The 18,584-nt window shown below is 45.7% G+C and overlaps 1 protein-coding gene across 6 annotated transcripts in view; it reads left to right on the plus strand.

The window, feature by feature from the left end:
* Positions 1–17,641, plus strand: part of LOC309601823 (WD repeat-containing protein 7) — a 147,603-nt gene extending 129,962 nt beyond the window's left edge. For 5 of the 6 annotated variants that reach the window (XM_082334990.1, XM_082334988.1, XM_082334989.1 and 2 more), the window contains 3 exons: positions 14,648–14,752; positions 16,897–17,101; positions 17,277–17,641. In XM_082334990.1, the coding sequence (XP_082191116.1) occupies positions 14,648–14,752; positions 16,897–17,100 (309 nt within the window). In that variant the 3' untranslated portion in view covers position 17,101; positions 17,277–17,641. Of the gene's footprint in view, positions 1–14,647; positions 14,753–16,896; positions 17,102–17,276 lie in introns of those variants that run through there. The other variant, XR_014230586.1, reaches the window with a different exon arrangement.
* Positions 17,642–18,584: the final 943 nt, after the last annotated feature.

Consider the following 18,584-nt stretch of genomic DNA (forward strand, 5'->3'; position numbering starts at 1 on the left):
CCATCTGCAAATGTGGCCTTTGTTTACAAAACATCGCAGAAGACATGCCCTGACGCCTCTCGGCCGCCGCGCTCTGCGCCAAACGCGCCGTTTCAGCGGGGCTGGCGATTTTTAACCAAAAATAAACCACTTGCACCGAGAAGCACGATTTGTAATTTTGCAGTCACGACGAAGTTTCTTGAACGTGTATGTACCTTAGCGTGCTTCTGCTGGGGCACCCTGGAGATCTCGTTTCTTCTGCTTGGGATGCACTTAATTTATTACTGGTGAGCTGGCATCCTAAAATCCTTCTCTTGTATTTATGCATGGCGAAATGGCACTTGAAAAAGTTGGGATTTGTCAAGGGAAAATAAGGCCTAGCGTCTGTCTAGATTTCTTCATTCCCTTGAAGTTTGAGCTCGTTAATTTAAAACACGATGCACGCTTGTGGTCTCCCATCTACGCCTTTGTTGACTACACACGTGCAGCCCCCCGTTTGGAATTGATTAAGGTATCGCTTGTTGCAAGTTCTGTTCGCCCAAGTTCTTTTAGTCCTATTATAACCTTTGTAACCCCTAATTAAGCAATAGGAGATGGCAGGGAGTGGGGTTATCATGAGCTAATGACACCCCAAGTGTGCTGCGTGGCCCAGGGTTCATCTGTGTGCTGCTAATCCTCCGGGGGAGTGATTATCTGATGATAAACGGGCCACACGGCAGCTCATTGCTGCCGCCGCAGCGTGCTCCCGGCGTGGCCCAGCTACGCTTCCCGGTCCAAACGTCGCTTTTGTCATTGATTTTACAAACGGACAGTTTTGAGGGTTTCTGGAGTGACTTACGTACTGCACAAAGTCATGACCCAGGAGATGTGCTTCTTTCTTTTTTTTTATTTTTAAAGAGAGATATTTATTAAGAATATGCGAACCAAAAAAATGCATAGTCATTTTTGCTAGGCTAGAAGCAGTCTCAGCAGATTGAATGCAACTAAAGGTTCATGTTAACCTCAAAACAATTAATATTTTGCATAAGATTGTAAATTATCATCAACATGCAGTTGAAATTCCTTTCTTTAGGGGTGTATTACTACAGAAAAAGAATGATACTCTGCTACTTTTTTTTTTTTTTTCAAATTGATCACTAAATCAGTGTTATCAGACTGTAGAGATATATTTCAGGTAACTAGATTTTCAGGTACATGATTGTATTGGAATGATGGGAAAATATTAATGTCTGAAAGTTGCTTAGTGATATTCTGCTCATCAGAGTCTCTAGCACTATTTTAGAGCCAAAACAGATTCAGTGTCATTATTCGTGAATTATAATCATGATGATCCATAAGTATTAACTCGTCTACATACTTTGGGGGGGGCTTTCCCTCTTGTGCAGGTAAGCAGCAGGCGTTTCTTCTGGCTTTGTAAGGTGTCTACCACAGAGGGATGCGCGAGATCCGGCACGAGGCTTTCGAGTATCTCTTTCTCTCACTGCCTGCACGTGAAGCCCAGAAACTTGGGGTTGGTGTGGTTATCTCTATTCAAAGTCATGTCAGGTAAATTCTTGCTGGGTAAGAGAGTCTACTCCAAAATCCCCCAATTAATCCATACATACAAGCTACCCGATACTTTTCCTTTTCCTTTAGAAATGTGTTTGGGTGTATAATGAGAGGCTGGCCCTTACAGAGTCACAAATCAAAGACTTTGGTGAAAAGCTGAGAACGAAAGCTGCCTGCTGCTGTTACATCTTCTGGGCCCCTTACCGGCGTAGGAGGTGAAGCCTTTTTCAGAAAATACATCTTCTGTTCTTCCCACTGAGAGGGCTCAAACTGAGCAGGTCCATGAATTTCATGGGAAAATACCAGTCTACCTCCAGTACTGTTCTCGTTTTTAGGGGCTTTTTGGCTGTTGACTTCAGCCTGGGTGTTTTGCGTGCCTGTCCGTGCATCCCTGTTGGCTGGTAGCTCCAGTCTTGGAAGCATGGAGAATTCCCTCGGAAAACAGAAACTCTTCACCAGCACTGAGCTATAGATGATATAGGGTTGTATAGGTGGCTGTATATATTTTGATGTGTAATTTATGAAAACCTTGTCTCCTGTAAAGAAACCTGCTGAAGCCAGTGGCGTTGCTGTTACTGATAGGGTTACGTGTACACCGAGGGGTTCCCAGGGCCTGGACGCCAGCTGGGACTTGCAATCCGGCCCGCGTTCCCTGCGAATAGAGAATGGCTTGGTAAAGTGCACGCAGAGAAAAGCACTCGGTATAGTCAAGAAAGCCATAAAATGCTCTATTTTCATTGATTAAATCCTGGGTTTCGTCATAGATATTTAGAACTGCATTTCGTAGAGATACTGGTAACTGATATTGAAGTGAGCCGTGCTTAGTGTAAACCTGCTGTACGCCTGTAGTACTGGATGCGGAAAGAGCTTGTCGTGGAAACAAATGCTTCGTTTTGCTGAGTAGTATCCCATTCTTCAGGTGTTTTCCTCTGTAAGCCCTCCCTCACCCTGGCGCTTGCTCCTGCCCGGGCGCGCATCCGAGGGGAGGGCGGCCGACGGAGGATCCCCCCTCGCTGGGATCGCTGCGGTGAGCATCGCTGCTTCGGCAAGGAATCTGCGGATGATGCAGATACGAGCTTTTGGACATAACTCCATCATTTTTGCTGGAAGATTAAAGAGAAGGCTGAGGTTTGGTTCGGTTTATTTCAAAGGAAAAGATGCTTTTAAACATTGGCTAGAATCAATACTGTTTGGTCCAGGGTACTATATTTGGCTCACTGCAGAATTAAAATCAGAGCTTCAGCAGTCAAAGCAGTAATTGAATTGCGCACAGTATTATTTTATTTCAGTACCTAGATGCCTTTGCAAATTTTTATTCTTATATAAGGCAGAAAATTATTTCATATTATGTTTGTAATGAATAGTTGCTTATGTCAGATGACTTGTTTTAGCTAAGTTTGATTACTGAATAAAAGACACTGTTCTCAAATACGGCATTTTAAAGGTAGAAAAGGAAAGATAGCTATCCTGCAATCTGAACCTGTAAGTGCGTTTACTGACACGTCGCACTGACGAGTTCAGATGAGGCAGGAAAAGTTGTTGCTAGAAACAGGCATCCTCAAATTTGCAGATAAAAGATAATTACTGAGTATAACCTTTTAACTTGATAGGCCAAAATCCTTTTCTCACCGGAGGCGGCAGGGAAGGGAAGCCGGTAGCTGCAGCGCGAGTGCTGCCGTGCTGTCCTCCGGGCACGGAGCCCACGTGCCAGCGCGTGTCGTGCCCGGTACTTCTGCTCTAGGCATACCCTGCTGTGCCCGGGCTGGGCTCAGCCAGCGTGGCGGGGGGCCGGGGGGCTTTCTGCTCGGTTTTGCTTGGAATCTGACTCACGTAAGCGATAGCAAAGTTCACAAGGGAAAATCCAGAGTGATGTAATACAAGGTAGTGATGAGTGCATCGCTGGCAAGCGGGGCAGGAATTTCAGGGGACATGCTTCGGCTGCACCAGGACTTCACCGTACTTACGTTTCCACGTCCTCAGTGGTAGAGATGCAAGCCTCCCTCCTTAGTTCTCACCTTGTATTGCCAGCGCAAGGTGGCCTGGCAGCAGCAGGACGGCGGCGTGCTATCCTGTGCGTGGCAGACCCGTTTTCCCTACAGGCTGCAGCAGCTTTACCCCGATTTTCTAAACATGCCCAATAATACAGTTGAGGGATTTTATTCATTTTCATTGTAACTAGAAATGGTCTCATCCTATCAACAGCAAATCCCAGCCACATTAGGGATGCAATAACAAAATAGCCACTTTTTTCAAGTTTCTCAAATGTCTTTTAAAACCAGTGTTTAATTATGCCCAGTTGGTTAGCTGGTGGTAATTTACAGTGTGTTTTATGAGAGTAAACTATGCTGATATGCTTCTACACAGGAGGCTGGTGGGGATTTAGCCAAGGTGTGAATTTACAGCACACTAACCCCTCTGCATTAACTCTCCACTTGGATATTGTTGATCTGCACCAAATCTGCTTCTGTGCATCACAGATAAATCTACTTTGCACATATAAATATATGCATTAAGCCACAAGTAACAAATGCAAACTGAGAGTCCTCACGTACAGCCTAACGAGTCACTGTAAATTCATACCCTAACTCCGCTCCAACTTTCCAGCCTCGGTAGGCTAAGTAATGAGGCCTCGGGAATCACTAAATTTGCTTTTTAGGTCATGCTGATCAGCAATGCTAGTTTGCTAAAAGACAGTTTTTTCTCTTTCTGTACTTTTTTTTCTAGTTGATTTGGAGAGTGGTTTAAAGGAGCTTGCCTCTTCTGCCTTTGCAGGCGTACCGCGTTGGCAGATACAGGAGCATCTTGTTGGAAGTGGGAAAGCAGGGGCAGATGCCAAGTGAGGACTGCGAGTCCAAGAGCAGAAATCAGGACTGCTCTTGAATAATCAAAGTTAGTAAAAATTAAATAAAACATCGATTCAGCTACAACTTTCTACTCAACTCTTATGCCTCAGCCAACAGTGTAATCCATTCCACGAAGGTTTTTTTTCTTTTTGAAGTGGTACAATTCTGTATATAAAAGTCAAATCGACTGGAAAAAGATATTAAACTTATTGGCCAGCCTCGGCTGCCACAAGCCCCCTGCTGAGTTACAGCTTTATTACAGCACTGAGTTAGCAGCGTCCCAAGGAGCAGTGACAGAAAGATAGGTATGCAGATTGTATACCGAGCTCTGTAAAGAAAACTGAGTTTCCATGTATCTAAAATTACATCTAATTTAGCTGTTACTTCCTATTCAGACACTATTTCCTACACAACAAGTGGCCTCGCTCTTCTTTTTCCCCTCCATAAAAAGCTTTTCAGGCACTGCTAAAGCACTTTCCTGGAGCTGTCCAGGGAACCATCCAGCTCCGAAGGGGAATAAGGATTTTTTTTTTTTTACATTGTTCTTATAACTTTCATAGAAAATAGTTTCTCAGATGTGCTGGTTTTGTTAAAGAGAGAATCCCTAGATTACCCCATGCAGATTTGGCAGTGTTTAGCCAGATAAATTGTTGTCAGTCACCTCTGTGTGTAAGAACTGTCCTCCTTTCTCCTGTCACTTCTGTAAAGAAAAGCTGAACCAAGAGGGCATGTGAATACCTTTTAAAAACAAAACTTAAGTCTAATGTTAACTCACAATTCATAACTTGCAAAATCACGTTTAATTTATGTTCCTTATTTTAAGTATAAATAGAGCTATAATATGCACTCGGTGGTGATGGTCAAATCTGGGTTTCTCCCTTTAGGGTTGCCCATGGCCAACAAGCACATATTTAAACATGAGTCTCTGGAGATGTAAAGAACTGTTTAAAACGATGTTGCTAACACGTTTTTCTAACTGACCTGTTTCTCCAATCTAGACATGACCTTGTGAAAGCATTTTTGCTTTCGGGGGTTTGTTCTCTGTTAGGGAAAACCACGATCCTGAACTCGGGCTTTGTGCCCGATTGCTCTCTGCTTTGCTTCTCGCATCCCTAAGTGCAAGACCTAATCTGTATCCCTAATACATTTAATAACTCATAACCGGAAAAATCTGTGAACATATCGTCTCTTACGCTTTGTCAATTATTGAGTAATTATTGATCACTAATTTATTTTAAGATTTTATAGCTGTACAACAGCATATAATGCTCCAGGTATTATTACTATTATCGTGAATGAATTTTCCTAAAATTTAGAGCAGTTGTGTGAATGATGTGGCCCTGATACTATTCACAGGGTTTCTGAACACCCGGATGCATTTTGAACGCAAGGCCCAGAGTGCTTCACCCTCTTCCTCCCCACCCATCCCAGACGTTGTTTAGTGGTGTTTTAATTGCAAAAATGTCCGTGATCTGCATAATATAAAGATATTTGCTTGTTTGACAGTAGAGAAGTGAAACTCTTGTTAGGTGGAGGACTTTTTTTGCAGTAAACTGGGATGTACTGGCCGGGAGGACTGGTCATTACGCACCGCAGTTCTGGTGTTCCTATCCGGCACCGCTTGCGGTGACGAGAGGGTGGCACGGCGTCCTGGTGGAGATCACTGGATCTGCATATTTGCACATGGGGCTCTAGCCAGTGTTCCCGGTTAGGTAAGGTGGGTCTCGAAAGAAGCTTAAATTCTTTTTTTTTAAAAAAAAAAAAAAAAAAAAAGGTCAAGAAGCTGCTGTGTTTTTCAAACGCAATGCCATTGCATTGCTCAGCGTAAACCATCATACGCAAACTACTTCTGAGAAAGACTTAGACTTGGAAGCAAATGTTCTCCAAAAGTTTTTAGATTGAGGACTGCGATTTCTAACTTTCCACTTGTTTTGATAATCCTGATGCTGATGCTCGTGACCCTTGGAAGAGGATGCGAGTGGGAACCGCGGTAAGAACCAGCAGCATCGGGGAGTTCTGCGGCAGGGGACAGTTTGCCCAGGAACTGCTGAAGATCTGGAGATACGGCCGGTGCTGATTAAAAAATCAGGGCAAGGAGCGGTGAGAATCAGAAGGCTGGCTTCAAAAATGACAGCAGAGTTGCTTTCCCAGAGTCCGCAGGGCAGAAGACACTTCTAGAAGGATAATTAAGTCCCCAAACCCCACCGTCCTGGCGGGAAGCACTGATCTCGTTAGCTTTTCCTCCTCCGTTGGAGTTGCAGAACACTTTTCTTTAAAGTCTCGGGTCACTTGGGAATTAGGGATTTTTGTGTTTTGCCAAGTGCATTGAAGGCTCTGAAGTCAAAGGTTAAAAACACTCTGGTGCTCCAATGGCTGTGATGTTGTTCTAGCTAGTTTTCTTGAAAACTTGGGTGAGTAAAGCTGGAGCTGAAAGGGAAGAGCTGCATCTTCACAGTAAGTAACTACGTAGGAAGAGGGGATGCTCCCTGTATTCCCGGCTCCCGTTAACTCACTGTGGCACATTTCATTCTTAGTCTAGTTAGACTTTTTAATAGCTTTTTCTTTCAATAGGGACTGATTTTTAATGAAAACTGTGAGGTTTTGACAAACAGTGTCTGTAAGAGAGCGCATTCTCTCTCTCGTCACTGTCTGGTGCTGAGAGCCATACAGGGTTATCTAGGTAACGATTTATTTCTTTACCTAAGTTTCTTATGTTTAAAAAAGACTGTTCTGCTAACTCGGTTGTTTCAGTACAGTTGATAAGGGTTGTATCAAACTTAGGTGTTTGCTAGGCAGATAACGTCGCCCATCCTATCTGCTTCTGAACTCTGTTTTAATAATTCTTACTTTTACTCTCTCCTTTTAAAATCGCGAATCGTGCCTGAATCGTGTAGCCGGAATCCGTTGTTCTGCTCAGTTCGTGTCCATGGCTTGTGTGTTGTCCCGTGGCCGAGTAACGGAGTGGACTGGGTTTTGCTTGGAGCGTTGCCCTGCCGCGGCAGGAGTTGTGCGGGGCGCAGGGGCAGCGCTGCTGCGCGTTTTGTGCCGGGCTGGGGGTACCGGTAGCCTCCACAGGCTTCCTCCCTTCTGCCGGAGCTCTCACAAAGAGTCAGTATGTTTCCCTAAGCCCTTCAGGTAGTCACTAAACGACCTCCGTCTGACCAGCGTGCCCATACCCTTGCCTCCCTCCTCGCGCCGCTCTGCTGCCATGCCACCTCCCAGCAGCCTTACACCGCGCTGCTTGGATTGCTGTCGTTTACTGTGCTTTAATTTTGTCTTTCAGACAATTTATACAACTCTTCCCATTAAGGATCTGATCTGCATTTTGATAGTTGGTTAGATGAAGTCTGTATAATAAATGGTAAGTCTGGTCCGTGCTGGGATTTTCTGGGGAGCGTTCAGGGTCTCTTCTCCCCGTAAAGCGCGCTCCGGCGCTGGGGTGTCAGCCCGGACTTCCTCGCTACCGTTGAACGTCGGCCTTGAGGGACCGGTGCTTCAAGACCTAAAGCTTTGCAGGGCTTCCCAGCAGTGAGTGTCTGCAAACCCAGAGACCTGGTGCTTGGCCAGTATGAACTCTTGTCTAGATTCCCATCTATAGTTCTTGGGGTGTTCTTACACAAACTGCTTGTAATTATTATTATACCCTGTTGAGCAGGGATTTAAATGAATTCTTCCATATCTCACAAAATACTACTAAAAACACTGGAGAAGATATTAAGCACCTTCTTCTTCCATTTTCATTGGTAAGAATATCCTGATCATACTCAGAATTCATATTTTAAATTATTCTCTTAGAAGTTAAAGCATAAAGCTTAGCCTATGAGCTGTTGAAACCTCTTTTAAAATGGTAATTGTCAAGGAGATACGGATTTTGATAACAATAGCAAGTTGTCTAACACGTACTCATGCAGATATTGTGAGGTTACATTACAGCATTACGAACCTTTAAATAAAATACAGCGGCATTAGTCTCGCAGAGGAAAAAAATCACTGCTGATATTATGGAGTGGCTGGTTTACATGTTCGGGGGTAATTAATTGCCCTATGGATTTTGATGGTCCACGTGAAGATCTTGAACTGACAAGTACATTCCTAAGCGAGAGCATCCCTCAAAGGTTTGCGGAGGCAGGGGTGTTGGAAAGGCAGGCTGCGCTGGTTTCTGGAGACCCAAGCGCACGCTTTTATTACGGCGTTGGCTTTGGGGAAGAGAGGACCGGTTCTCGGCTCTCCTGGGCAGTGTCATGGAGTGGTTTGGGGCTGGAGCCGTGCGGCTTGCGGCGGCTTTAAACCATCCCGTGACACTTGGGTGGCTGCAGCTGTCATCTCGTTTTTTCTGGATTAAGTCCGGTCGAGAAAGAAGCTGCCTCATTTTCTGGTTGTCATTTGCCCAGGAAGTAAAAGCAAATTGTAATGGGGGACTCACAGCAGGAGAACCTCCTAACAAATGAGAGGCATATATTGACCGACAGCCGGCCTGCCACGCCGGTGATAAATGTATTTTTACACGCGGCCGTTCAAGGGCACTTTCTGCTCCCGTTGAATGCTGCCTGTCAGAGCACGCGTGGCACATTTGAATACCGAGTAATTGTAATGGCTGATGCAAAATTGTATTACTGTAAGGTTAAAAATTAAGTTATATGTTTTATTAAGTTAAAAAATATAATACATGCGCTTCGACTTTATCTTGATAGTATTGAGAAGCCACTTGAAGGACAGGAAGAAAATTAATTTAAAGATGCAAATATACTCTTTTTCTCAGTACGGTCCTGAAATTTTTACTGCAATTGTTAGTATTCCTGGAACTAACATAGAAATTAAATTATTAAAGATGCCGAAACTGTTTTAAGTTAATAGTATTTTAGATATTTCCACTAAATTGCTCGGAAAGTAGGGATTTATTTTTTTAAAGTGTTCATAAAAACCTCTGAAGGGCCATCTTGAAAGAATTTACTTTGGGTATGAAAAATGAGACCATATTTTAGATATCTTTTCAGGTGAAGCCGTTTACTTTTGTAGAACTTTGGTTTTTATAAAAACCATCAGCTCAGGGCGCCCTGCCCCTGCTTGCTCCCTTCCCGCGGCCGTGGCCGCGCACGGGGCCAGCGCGGTGGCTGCGGCAGCGCGCGTCGCGAGGGAGCGGCTCCGCTTGGCTGGGGCATCCAGGGAGGACAGCTGTGAACAGGCGGGTTGCCGCCTTTGCCAAAGCGCAAAATTAGCATACTGACTTTACATTATCCGAGACTTTTAAGCACGGGACTTTAAAGTTTCATATTATTCTGAATCCGTCGTATTTCTATAAAAACAGAATTAAAATATAGTAAAAAGCTACATAAATCCTGCTTGGGGGGGCGCGTGAGTAGATTACATCTGCTATGTTTAAATACTCATTTTGTGTGACCCTCCGTGGGTAGGGTCCGTGCGGGTTTCCGTGTTTTCCGCGCTGCTCATCTCCTGGAGAGCAAGGGCTGCAGATCCCAGAACCCTTCCGACTGCAGGCTAATATCCCAGCTATAGCAACCACTGCTGGAAACGAAAGGTCAGGAACATAATGGCAAACGGTGACTTCCTACCATCTGTTGAAAATCCCCGGTACCCCCTCCGTTGTAGGCACCGATCCTGAGTGCATATATTCTGAAAAAAGTCACATTTATATTCATTATTATTCATATTCTGAAATAAGTCAAATTTGTCACATGAAAGTATGATGCGAAGAACCATATAGCAAAAGAAGACAGATGTGCAGGAGCCCAGGAAGGAGTGCTGCTGCAAACACAGATAAGATTCACAGTCTCCAAAGGAAAAAGAAAAATGGGTCCTGGGCACGGTACATCGCAGCCCGGCGAAGGTGCTCTTAATCTCCGTGCGCCTGAAGTGAGAGCAGCCGAGCAGGCGCTGCGGGGGCTGCTGTCTACCTTAGCAGCAGGCGTCATAAGTATTTCTTTTTATATATTCACTTCTAGGTCTGCCATTTTTATCGTTATCTCGAAGGCCGATGTTTATTCCTCTGCTCGGTTTGGGCTCTATATATGTTCTGCGGGGGTTTTTTTTGCACCCTACATGAGCGTGAAAATCTAACTTCTAGTTTTTAATTAAAAAAAAAAGAAGAAAAAAGAAAGAAACTTTTGTTGGCGTGATGTGGAATCACTCGGTGCACGCCACTGCCGGGGACCTCAGAGCGGTATATGCATGTCAGTAAAGCGCTGCTAACCTGGTTTTTCTTTGTGGCTCATTTCTAGGAATGACTGATCTGTCAGACCTAGCTCTGTTTATCAAGGTCTGTTCTAAAAGCGCGTTATTTTTTATTTAGCTGGGGGGGGAGTAGAGAAAGAGGTACTTTTTTTCAGTGCTATCAACACCAATGATTTTCAACTTAACATTTCAGTTGTTAACTGTCTTATTAAGCTTTGCCTTTAGCATAATGAGCTTTAGATCTGTGATTTATTTATGTTCTTGTATAGAGTTGCGTTTCTGCCTGCTTTCTGGAGGCCGCTTCCCGGTGGTTGCTGTGGCAGGTCACCCCCGCTTGGCTGCTGAAATGCCCACGAGACCGTGGCCAGGGACTCCTCGCTGATCGATGGAGGAGTTACAGAATCGCCGCCTCCTTCATTTTCAAATGCCCATTCCTTGCCCAGAGAGGATTTGTATGCCGTGCAAAAGCTGGAGCTGGTATTTTCCTCCTGCTCCGTGCTAAAAGCGGGCACGTCGTTTTAAGGGCATTGCTTAGCTGGGGCAAACCTCGGCTTTTGTACGTCGTTGACGTGATGGGGACTGGAAGGGCAGTGCTGCTGGGGGATGCGCTGGGCGTGCTGCTTTCTCAGCGAGGGATTTTTTTGTTTCGCTTTAGTTAAGGTGCCCCTAGAGATTAGGGATATAAATATCTAATAATAAAGGTGGTAAAATATTAGTATGTCTCTATAGCAGTACATAAGTTACTTTATCAATTTAAAGTATGCATTTCAGTATATTTATTAAACTAAAATTGCTGCAGTGATACAGTGTTTATTTTTTATGTCACCTTTAACAGAATATTGCAGTTCAATGTAGAGTTTACCAAATATTGGACTTAGAATTAGGTTGTCATAGCTTCAGTATATCATGTGTTACAGGACAGCGATGGTGGCAGGTGCAGAAGTCAAATAGTCTCCCAGGAGCATCCTCCCATTAAAAAACAATTGCTTGGGCAGAAGGAAGCTGCACACAGCTGCGCGTTGTCCCACCGTCTCTGCCGTTCAGAATTAAGACTATTTCCAAACCAGGATCGCACAGGTTTTTGCATACTTTTCATTGTGTGCTAGTATAGCTGCTTCGGAGCTGAAACACTGCACCTAGTAACTTGAAAGCAATGCCAAAGACGGCGTGTTTGGCATGCCTTCTCTCTTGAGGCATTAGTGCTGTAATCCATTAACGCGGTGTTCAGCGCCGCAGCAAAACGGGGCCGGCCAGGGGAGTCTAAGCACCAAATGGATGGGTGCAAGCAGAATATTTTGAATGAGCAGCAATAATTTGGTTTTGTAATGCTTACTCTTTGGCCTCGGAAACGCAAGATGAGCATTGCAAAGCACACGTTTAGATGGTGCACTGAGAAATAAATCTTGGCTTGAAAGGATTAGCATCAATTAGAGAAGCACTTCCTTTAAATAACAAAGCAGATTAATTCCCTTAAGGATTGTACTTATTGGAACACATTTTCAGTAGTAAAAAGAGCAACAAGTGTGCTAGTACTATTGATTTTCTACCTTTGTATTACCAAAACATATTTTATTGACAAGTATTACTTGCTTGTTAAGTGCTAAAGAGTTTGATGGGTCTAAACATCGGATCATCTAATTAATTGCCCTTTCAAACTTTCATCCTAAGCTGCGGTGATTACATAGAAGAGATGGGTTTGGGGTTCTATTGGAGTTCACTCGCCTTTTACACGATAAACAAGAAATGAATATATTAATGGGTTCGTAATACCGAGGGCTGACTTTAGATGCAGTGCACCGTTCTGAGCAGGTCTTCATCTTCTCATGTCCCAGGGCTGGGTACAGGAGCACTACTTTTATTTTTTGCAGCCTAATTTTATTCAATGAGCATGACAAAGTCTTTTTTCGCACAGTTAAGCCCTGCCAATTTAAAGTTGGCACAGAGCCTCGTAATGCAGAAAGAGCTGCTCTTGTGTATTTTCAAAGAAATACTTTGTGCGCTTCTGAGACCAGCCCCGGCGCTCGCCGGCGCTCTCCCCGACGCTCGGGCTCCTGCTGCTGGGGTATAAGACGGGAAGGGAGGTGAGCTACCTGGGTTTGCCCGTTCTAAGATGCCTTAAGCGTTAGAGAAGACATAACACGCGTGAGTCTGTCTTGTGTAAAGCATCCGCGTATTTTACAGTTTAAACAGTAACCTCAGGTAATGAGTAAATAACATCTTAATGGTGACTCTGACCATGGAATAAGTGAGTAGTTGTTCATGGTGTTTCCGACAAACGTGTTTATGTTGCTGGATATTATAAGAAACAAGTATTTAATGCTGGTGAGACCACAGCTGTAAGTGTGGCGTGTGAGCAGAAGGACGTGCGACTTGCTGAGCTGACGCGAGGGACCGGCGGCACGGCCGGGGCAGAGCGCCCATTTCCTGCCTTGCCTGCGGGGAGCCCGTCGCTGCCGTGACGCCGCGCAGAAGGGTGCGCTGCAGGGGAACGATGGCAGCGCGGTATGTAACGTTGAATATTGTCAAAGATTGTCCAGAGCTAGGAGGCTTGGAAAATTTTTTGATGGCAAAAGCTGTGCATCACAAATGCGTGCTGCGTGTCTATGCATCTGTCATGCACTGCCATGAGAAGTATGTGTTTCAAATTATAGTTCAAGCTCTAATCTGAGAAAATACTAGGTACCTTCCAGTTGGTGTATTATTTCTGAAAAAAATCTCTTACGCTTCCTCTACAATATAAGGTTTGAACTTTTAATTACATTTATTATGGCAGTAGCCCAAAGGATTTTAATTGCACGCTCGTATTTGAATCAAGATTGGGTGTAAAGGATGCCCTCGCTCAGCGCAGGCTGTGAGGGGCGGCCATGCCTGCTTTGTCAGGACACGTCCACTCCCCGAGCTCAGGATATGTTCTGTGGAAGCACACCTGGATCCTTTACGTCGCAGTGGAAATATTTCTGTTGTTTGTTGGAGTAGAGAGGACTGAGTGAAACGGTTGCCTGTGCACCCAGAGGTGCAGCTGTAAAGGAGGAGCTCGTACGGCTGTGGGTGGACGTAAGTCTGCAGTCCGTCGTCTTAACTTAAACCCCCATGGTGCTCCGGCGGTGGGGACACGGGTGCTGGAGCACCGGGGCTGCAGCCCTGCCGGCTGCCCAGCCCTGCTGCCAGTGCCGGCCCTTCAACGGCCCCTGCCACTGGTGCCAGGGGGCCGCTGGCCCTGCCGCTGGTGCCAGGCGGCCGCTGCCAGCGCTTCGCGCTCTGAATAGGTGACGTTTCTGGAAAGGCTGTTGGTAAAGCTGGGGGGTGGCTTTGTGCTTCTTACCGTTCCCTGCCCGCCGCCTAGCCAGCTGGAGGCTCTCAGCCATCCAATTTACAGCCTCCTTTGCGCAGTACAAGTATTAGATTTTTTTTTTTTTTTTTTTTAATTCCCGTTAAAGACACATTTATGTTCACATACCTGACAAATTACTTTGGTTTAAAAACTGCTTTTGGCAGGGGATGTGTTCATATGGTGATTTAATTCCCTTTTATTGGCTAAGCAGCTATTAGAACACTTAAAAAAAATTGTCACGGTATTTAATACTGAGCAGCATGTGCTTAAGTCCCACCTGATAAGACATTTCAGTGGTCTGCTTTCATGTTTTGGGTTGTCCGGAGGCGTTTAAGTGCCCTGAGGAAAGGGCGTTCTCCGTGCTGAGCACAAGTCCCTGCGTGTGACACGGCAGGAGTTACGTTTCGTGCCCATCCTTCAGGAGCAGCGCGTGCCGCCGTCCCGTCCTCCCCGACCGACGGGAACCAGCCTCTGCGAAAGGGCTTTGCTTTGCTCCTCAGGGGTATTTGCCGGTTGGCACAATGACGGTCAGAAAATGAGTGCTAGAATAGCAGAAAACGCAGGTGAAAATGAAGAGGTATTTCCCCATGGTATTTAATTTTTACTGATGTTAATGGTGTCCCTCGGTCTTCAAGAAAAGCTTTCTTGGTATCGTTCATGTACTCGTGCATTTGTGTTTGCTTAAAAGTCTGTTCAGCATCATCATGGTGACGGGTAGTGAATCTTCTACGTTCCTGTTCTCTCCCCCTCTTGCCAGACTATCCACGGCCATAAAGGACCGATAACTGCGGTGGCCTTCGCCCCCGACGGCCGGTACCTCGCCACGTACTCCAATTCCGACAGCCACCTCTCCTTCTGGCAGGTAAGGGTGCGTTACCGTCCGTCTGTCTGCGCGCACATGGCTAATGAACTCACATCTGGGACTTTGTTTTCAGTCATGGTGTAATACCTAAGGAAATGCTGGCAACAGGAAAGGCCCAGAAGTTAGGGCGGGAGCTGAAACCTCAGCACGGAGTTTTGCCGTTCACCAGCCCGCCCCGTGCTGCCCTCCCGTCTTGCCCTCCCACCCCACCCGAAGCGAGCGCGCTCCGCTGCCGGCAGGCACCGCGCGGGTAGGGCCGGGCCGGCTGTCGGACCCCGTCCCCGGCGCCTCTCCGCTGGGCAGCTCTTCCCTCGCCATCCCTGCGGGCTCGGGAAGGCAGCTCTGAGTAGCGGTGTCCCCGTAACGCGGGGGATTGTTCCCATTACTGTTCCTATTTCAGCATTTCTTGCAGCTGTCCCTGGTGAGGGATGGGGCCGTTCACATTCACATCAAAAACAGAGAGTCAGGCCACCATTTTGTGAAGTACCTAGAGGTTTATTTTCTTTAACGTATGAGCAATCTTTTTCTTTGTAATCCCATATCGGTAGGAATATTTTTTGTCAGTTGTAGGCTGCTGTCTACATTCCCCAAGCAGGATTTTTTTTTTCTTCCTTCAAATGGCTTTAGACTTAAAAAATAAACTGATCTGATCCGGCAACATGCGCTATCAAAATCATTGAGTCTTACAGTAATCAGACTATAAAACAGAACTCAGTACGCCCGTAAGTACCAGTTATACTCTTTAACGCACTTCCCTGGTTTTCTGTCATTCAGTAGTTCTACAGGTGCCATAAAAAATTACTAAATGATTATCCATCGCTATATTGTGCGCTTTCTGAAACAGTAAATGAGAACAGCAAGAATCTTCATCCATCAGTTACGTTCATTCAATTTAAGTGCTCAGGGAAAATCTGGAAAGCAGTCGGGCCAGATCTTTTAGAATTGGCAAGGAAAAGAAGTCGGGCACGAGTTTTAAATTGTGATCTGCCATGCTCTTCCAGGTGTATAAATGTTCAGGTTGAAGTGGCTTTTACATAAAGAGTTAAATATACCTACACATTTAGTTTTAAAATGTGACCTCGTGCACTAGTGATTTTTCCCTTCTGTGTTCTATTTGGCACTATTATTAATGCAGGAAAATCAGTAACATTAGTCATCTTAAAAGGGTTATTACTCAAGATGATTTAAATTGTGAAAATGTCAGCGGTGCTTGCATGCTCCCTGCTAGAGATGCCATGATTTACACTCTCTGACACCGCTCTGCTGCCGAGAAGAGCCAGGAAAAAGTAATGGCTTGTACTTTGTACTGATCAGAATTCAGGACGTGGCATCAGCAATAACGCGCCTTAAATGTCCCAGGATTTGCCAAGGTTTCGTGGGGCACGTCTCAGGGATGCGGCCGGCCGCCTGCTGATGGAAATCCTAGGGTTGCGATGCATGCGGATGGAAAGGTTTTTGAGAGTAAAGCAGCGTTTCAGAAAGTGTAGGATTTTGTGTATCTCTGTGGAGTAGATCAGAGAATCTCATTTTTAAAAACATGGAGCTAGACAAGATGCAGCAGCAATAATTGGCCTGCTTTCCGAAGAATAACTCAACTGATCTCTTCTGAACGGCCTCTTCATCTACCAGACAATAAAAAAGCCCTTGCTGTTGGGTTTTTTCTGTTTGTACCTATCACGACGACTGCTCTTTAGTCTGCATATCTTTAGCTCTAGTGTTTTTATGATTTTGATAAATAATATTCTGGCGTAAATATAATCGTATTAATACTTCATGGGTTTTCCTTAAGTTCTGATTATGTATGCTTATGCTTAGCGTGCCTTTATGAATTGCCCCCAGGAGCGCAGTAAGGTATGCCCACCGAGTCCATCAGCGCTTCCAGTCTGCCCAGTTGTGTACCGTGGTCGTTAACCACCATCCAGACCACCCAGCGCATCCCCTAAACGCTCAGCTCCCTTTCCGTTAAGCGGCGTTGCTTGGCCCAACTCTAACAGCATTTTAATTAAGCCTGGTTTGAGACAGCCGCTGGTCCCGGGGATCGGAGGGGTGTTGGAGCTCCAGGGGAGGTCCGGGTGTGCGTGGCGCATGGTGACCCTCCCCAGAAGCCCGCGGGCAGGGTGGGTCACCTGTGGGTGTCTCTGCAGATGAACACCTCTCTCCTGGGGAGCATCGGCATGCTGAACTCCGCGCCCCAGCTCCGCTGCATCAAAACCTACCAGGTGCCCCCCGTCCAGCCGGCCTCACCGGGCTCCCACAACGCCCTCAGGCTGGCACGGCTCATCTGGACCTCCAACCGAAACGTCATCCTCATGGCTCACGACGGCAAGGAGCATCGCTTTATGGTCTAGGGTAAATCCCCCACGCTAGAAACCCATCTCTGTTTCAAAGTTCTTTGTAATTCTCCCTCTCTCGGTCTCTGTGCTCCTCGCGCGGGATGCCCGCACCGGTGCCTGCAGACCGCCGGTGGGCTCCTGCCCGGCTCTGCGGGGCGGCTGCGCTGACACCGGCTGGTTTTTCCTTGCAGCCGGGAGGAGGAAGGCGACGGCGCTGGGGAGCGTGCTCCTGCGTGGCGCAGCAGAAGCGGGGGATCGATAACACTGTGACGGCGCTCCTCGGACAGATCCGCAGCGGCAGGAATCAAACCGGGCTTTGCAGCCGGGCTGAACCCGGCCCCTTCCTCGCTGGATGTTGAGTTCACGCAGCAGCCCTCATTAAACACGTTTTTCCTTTGGAGACTCTCACAGAATCTCAGTGTTTACCAAAAAGGCTCGTGTTTACATGTACTTTCTCCTAGTGACCACTGAATGATGGCAGGTGATGCGTCTTAGAGCTAGCCGCTCGGGTTAGTTAATGCGGGGCTCATTGCCTCGGGGTGGAGAGGGAGGGCGTTTCGGGGGGTGGGTGGCCTGTGTTCTGATCCAAAGGGGATGATTCCTCATACAAAGTCTCAGTTTTCCAGAGAATTGGAAGTGCTGCTGTGCCCAGTCACTGTTTGCTGTAGTCTGGAAGAAAGAATAATAGTCCACATGTAAATAAAAAAAAAAAATCTCTTTAAGATGGAATAGCAAACTTGAAAAAAGGAGTATTTATATATAAAGGTGTTTTTTTGCTACCAATGCAGGTATTTATTTAAAAAAAGAAAAGGACAAAAAGTGTTTTCTTCCTAAAGCCGCTCCCATTTGTGCCGGGACGCGCAGGGCGGCGAGCCCCCGCGCCCGCGCCGTGCCACCCCCAGCTTGTGTCGCAGCCGCGGCTCCCGCGGTGGCTTCACCGGGGGACCAGAGGGGAAGGACACGGGCCCGGAGGGAGGCGGCACAAATGGCATCGGCGGGGAGCAATTCTGGCTGGAAAAATGATGAGAAGTATGTAGAAGGTAAGTTATTTGAATGGATATATCGAAACATTTCCTTCAGTAGGAATATTCCTGTGTAACACTAGCTGTGACTGTGTTTCCCTCTTCTTACATATCTAATTTTGTGAAATATTTAATAGTGTGAAAGTATGCTAGTTTATGCTCACAGTAAAGAAAAAAATCTATAAAATACTATTTTATTTAAACATATTGATGTATATGTTTGTATAGCTTTTTCTTTGCCATTTTTGTCTGAAAAGCTCACAGAACTAAGGCGGCTGTCTTTACGTAATAAAGTAAAAATGGTACTTATAGAATCTTCCCTTCCCCAAAAAGGAATAAATGAATTTTTAAAATGGCTTCTAAATATAAAAAGCATTGATTTTTTTTTTTAGGTGGTCTGTGTAGTACACTGTACATGAAAGTGAGATTTACAGTCCAGAAGCTACATATCTGTTTGCTGTTTTAAAATAATTTTAA

The sequence above is a fragment of the Platalea leucorodia genome (assembly GCF_965183815.1).
Source record: "Platalea leucorodia genome assembly, chromosome: W".
In the NCBI taxonomy this organism is placed as follows: domain Eukaryota; kingdom Metazoa; phylum Chordata; class Aves; order Pelecaniformes; family Threskiornithidae; genus Platalea; species Platalea leucorodia.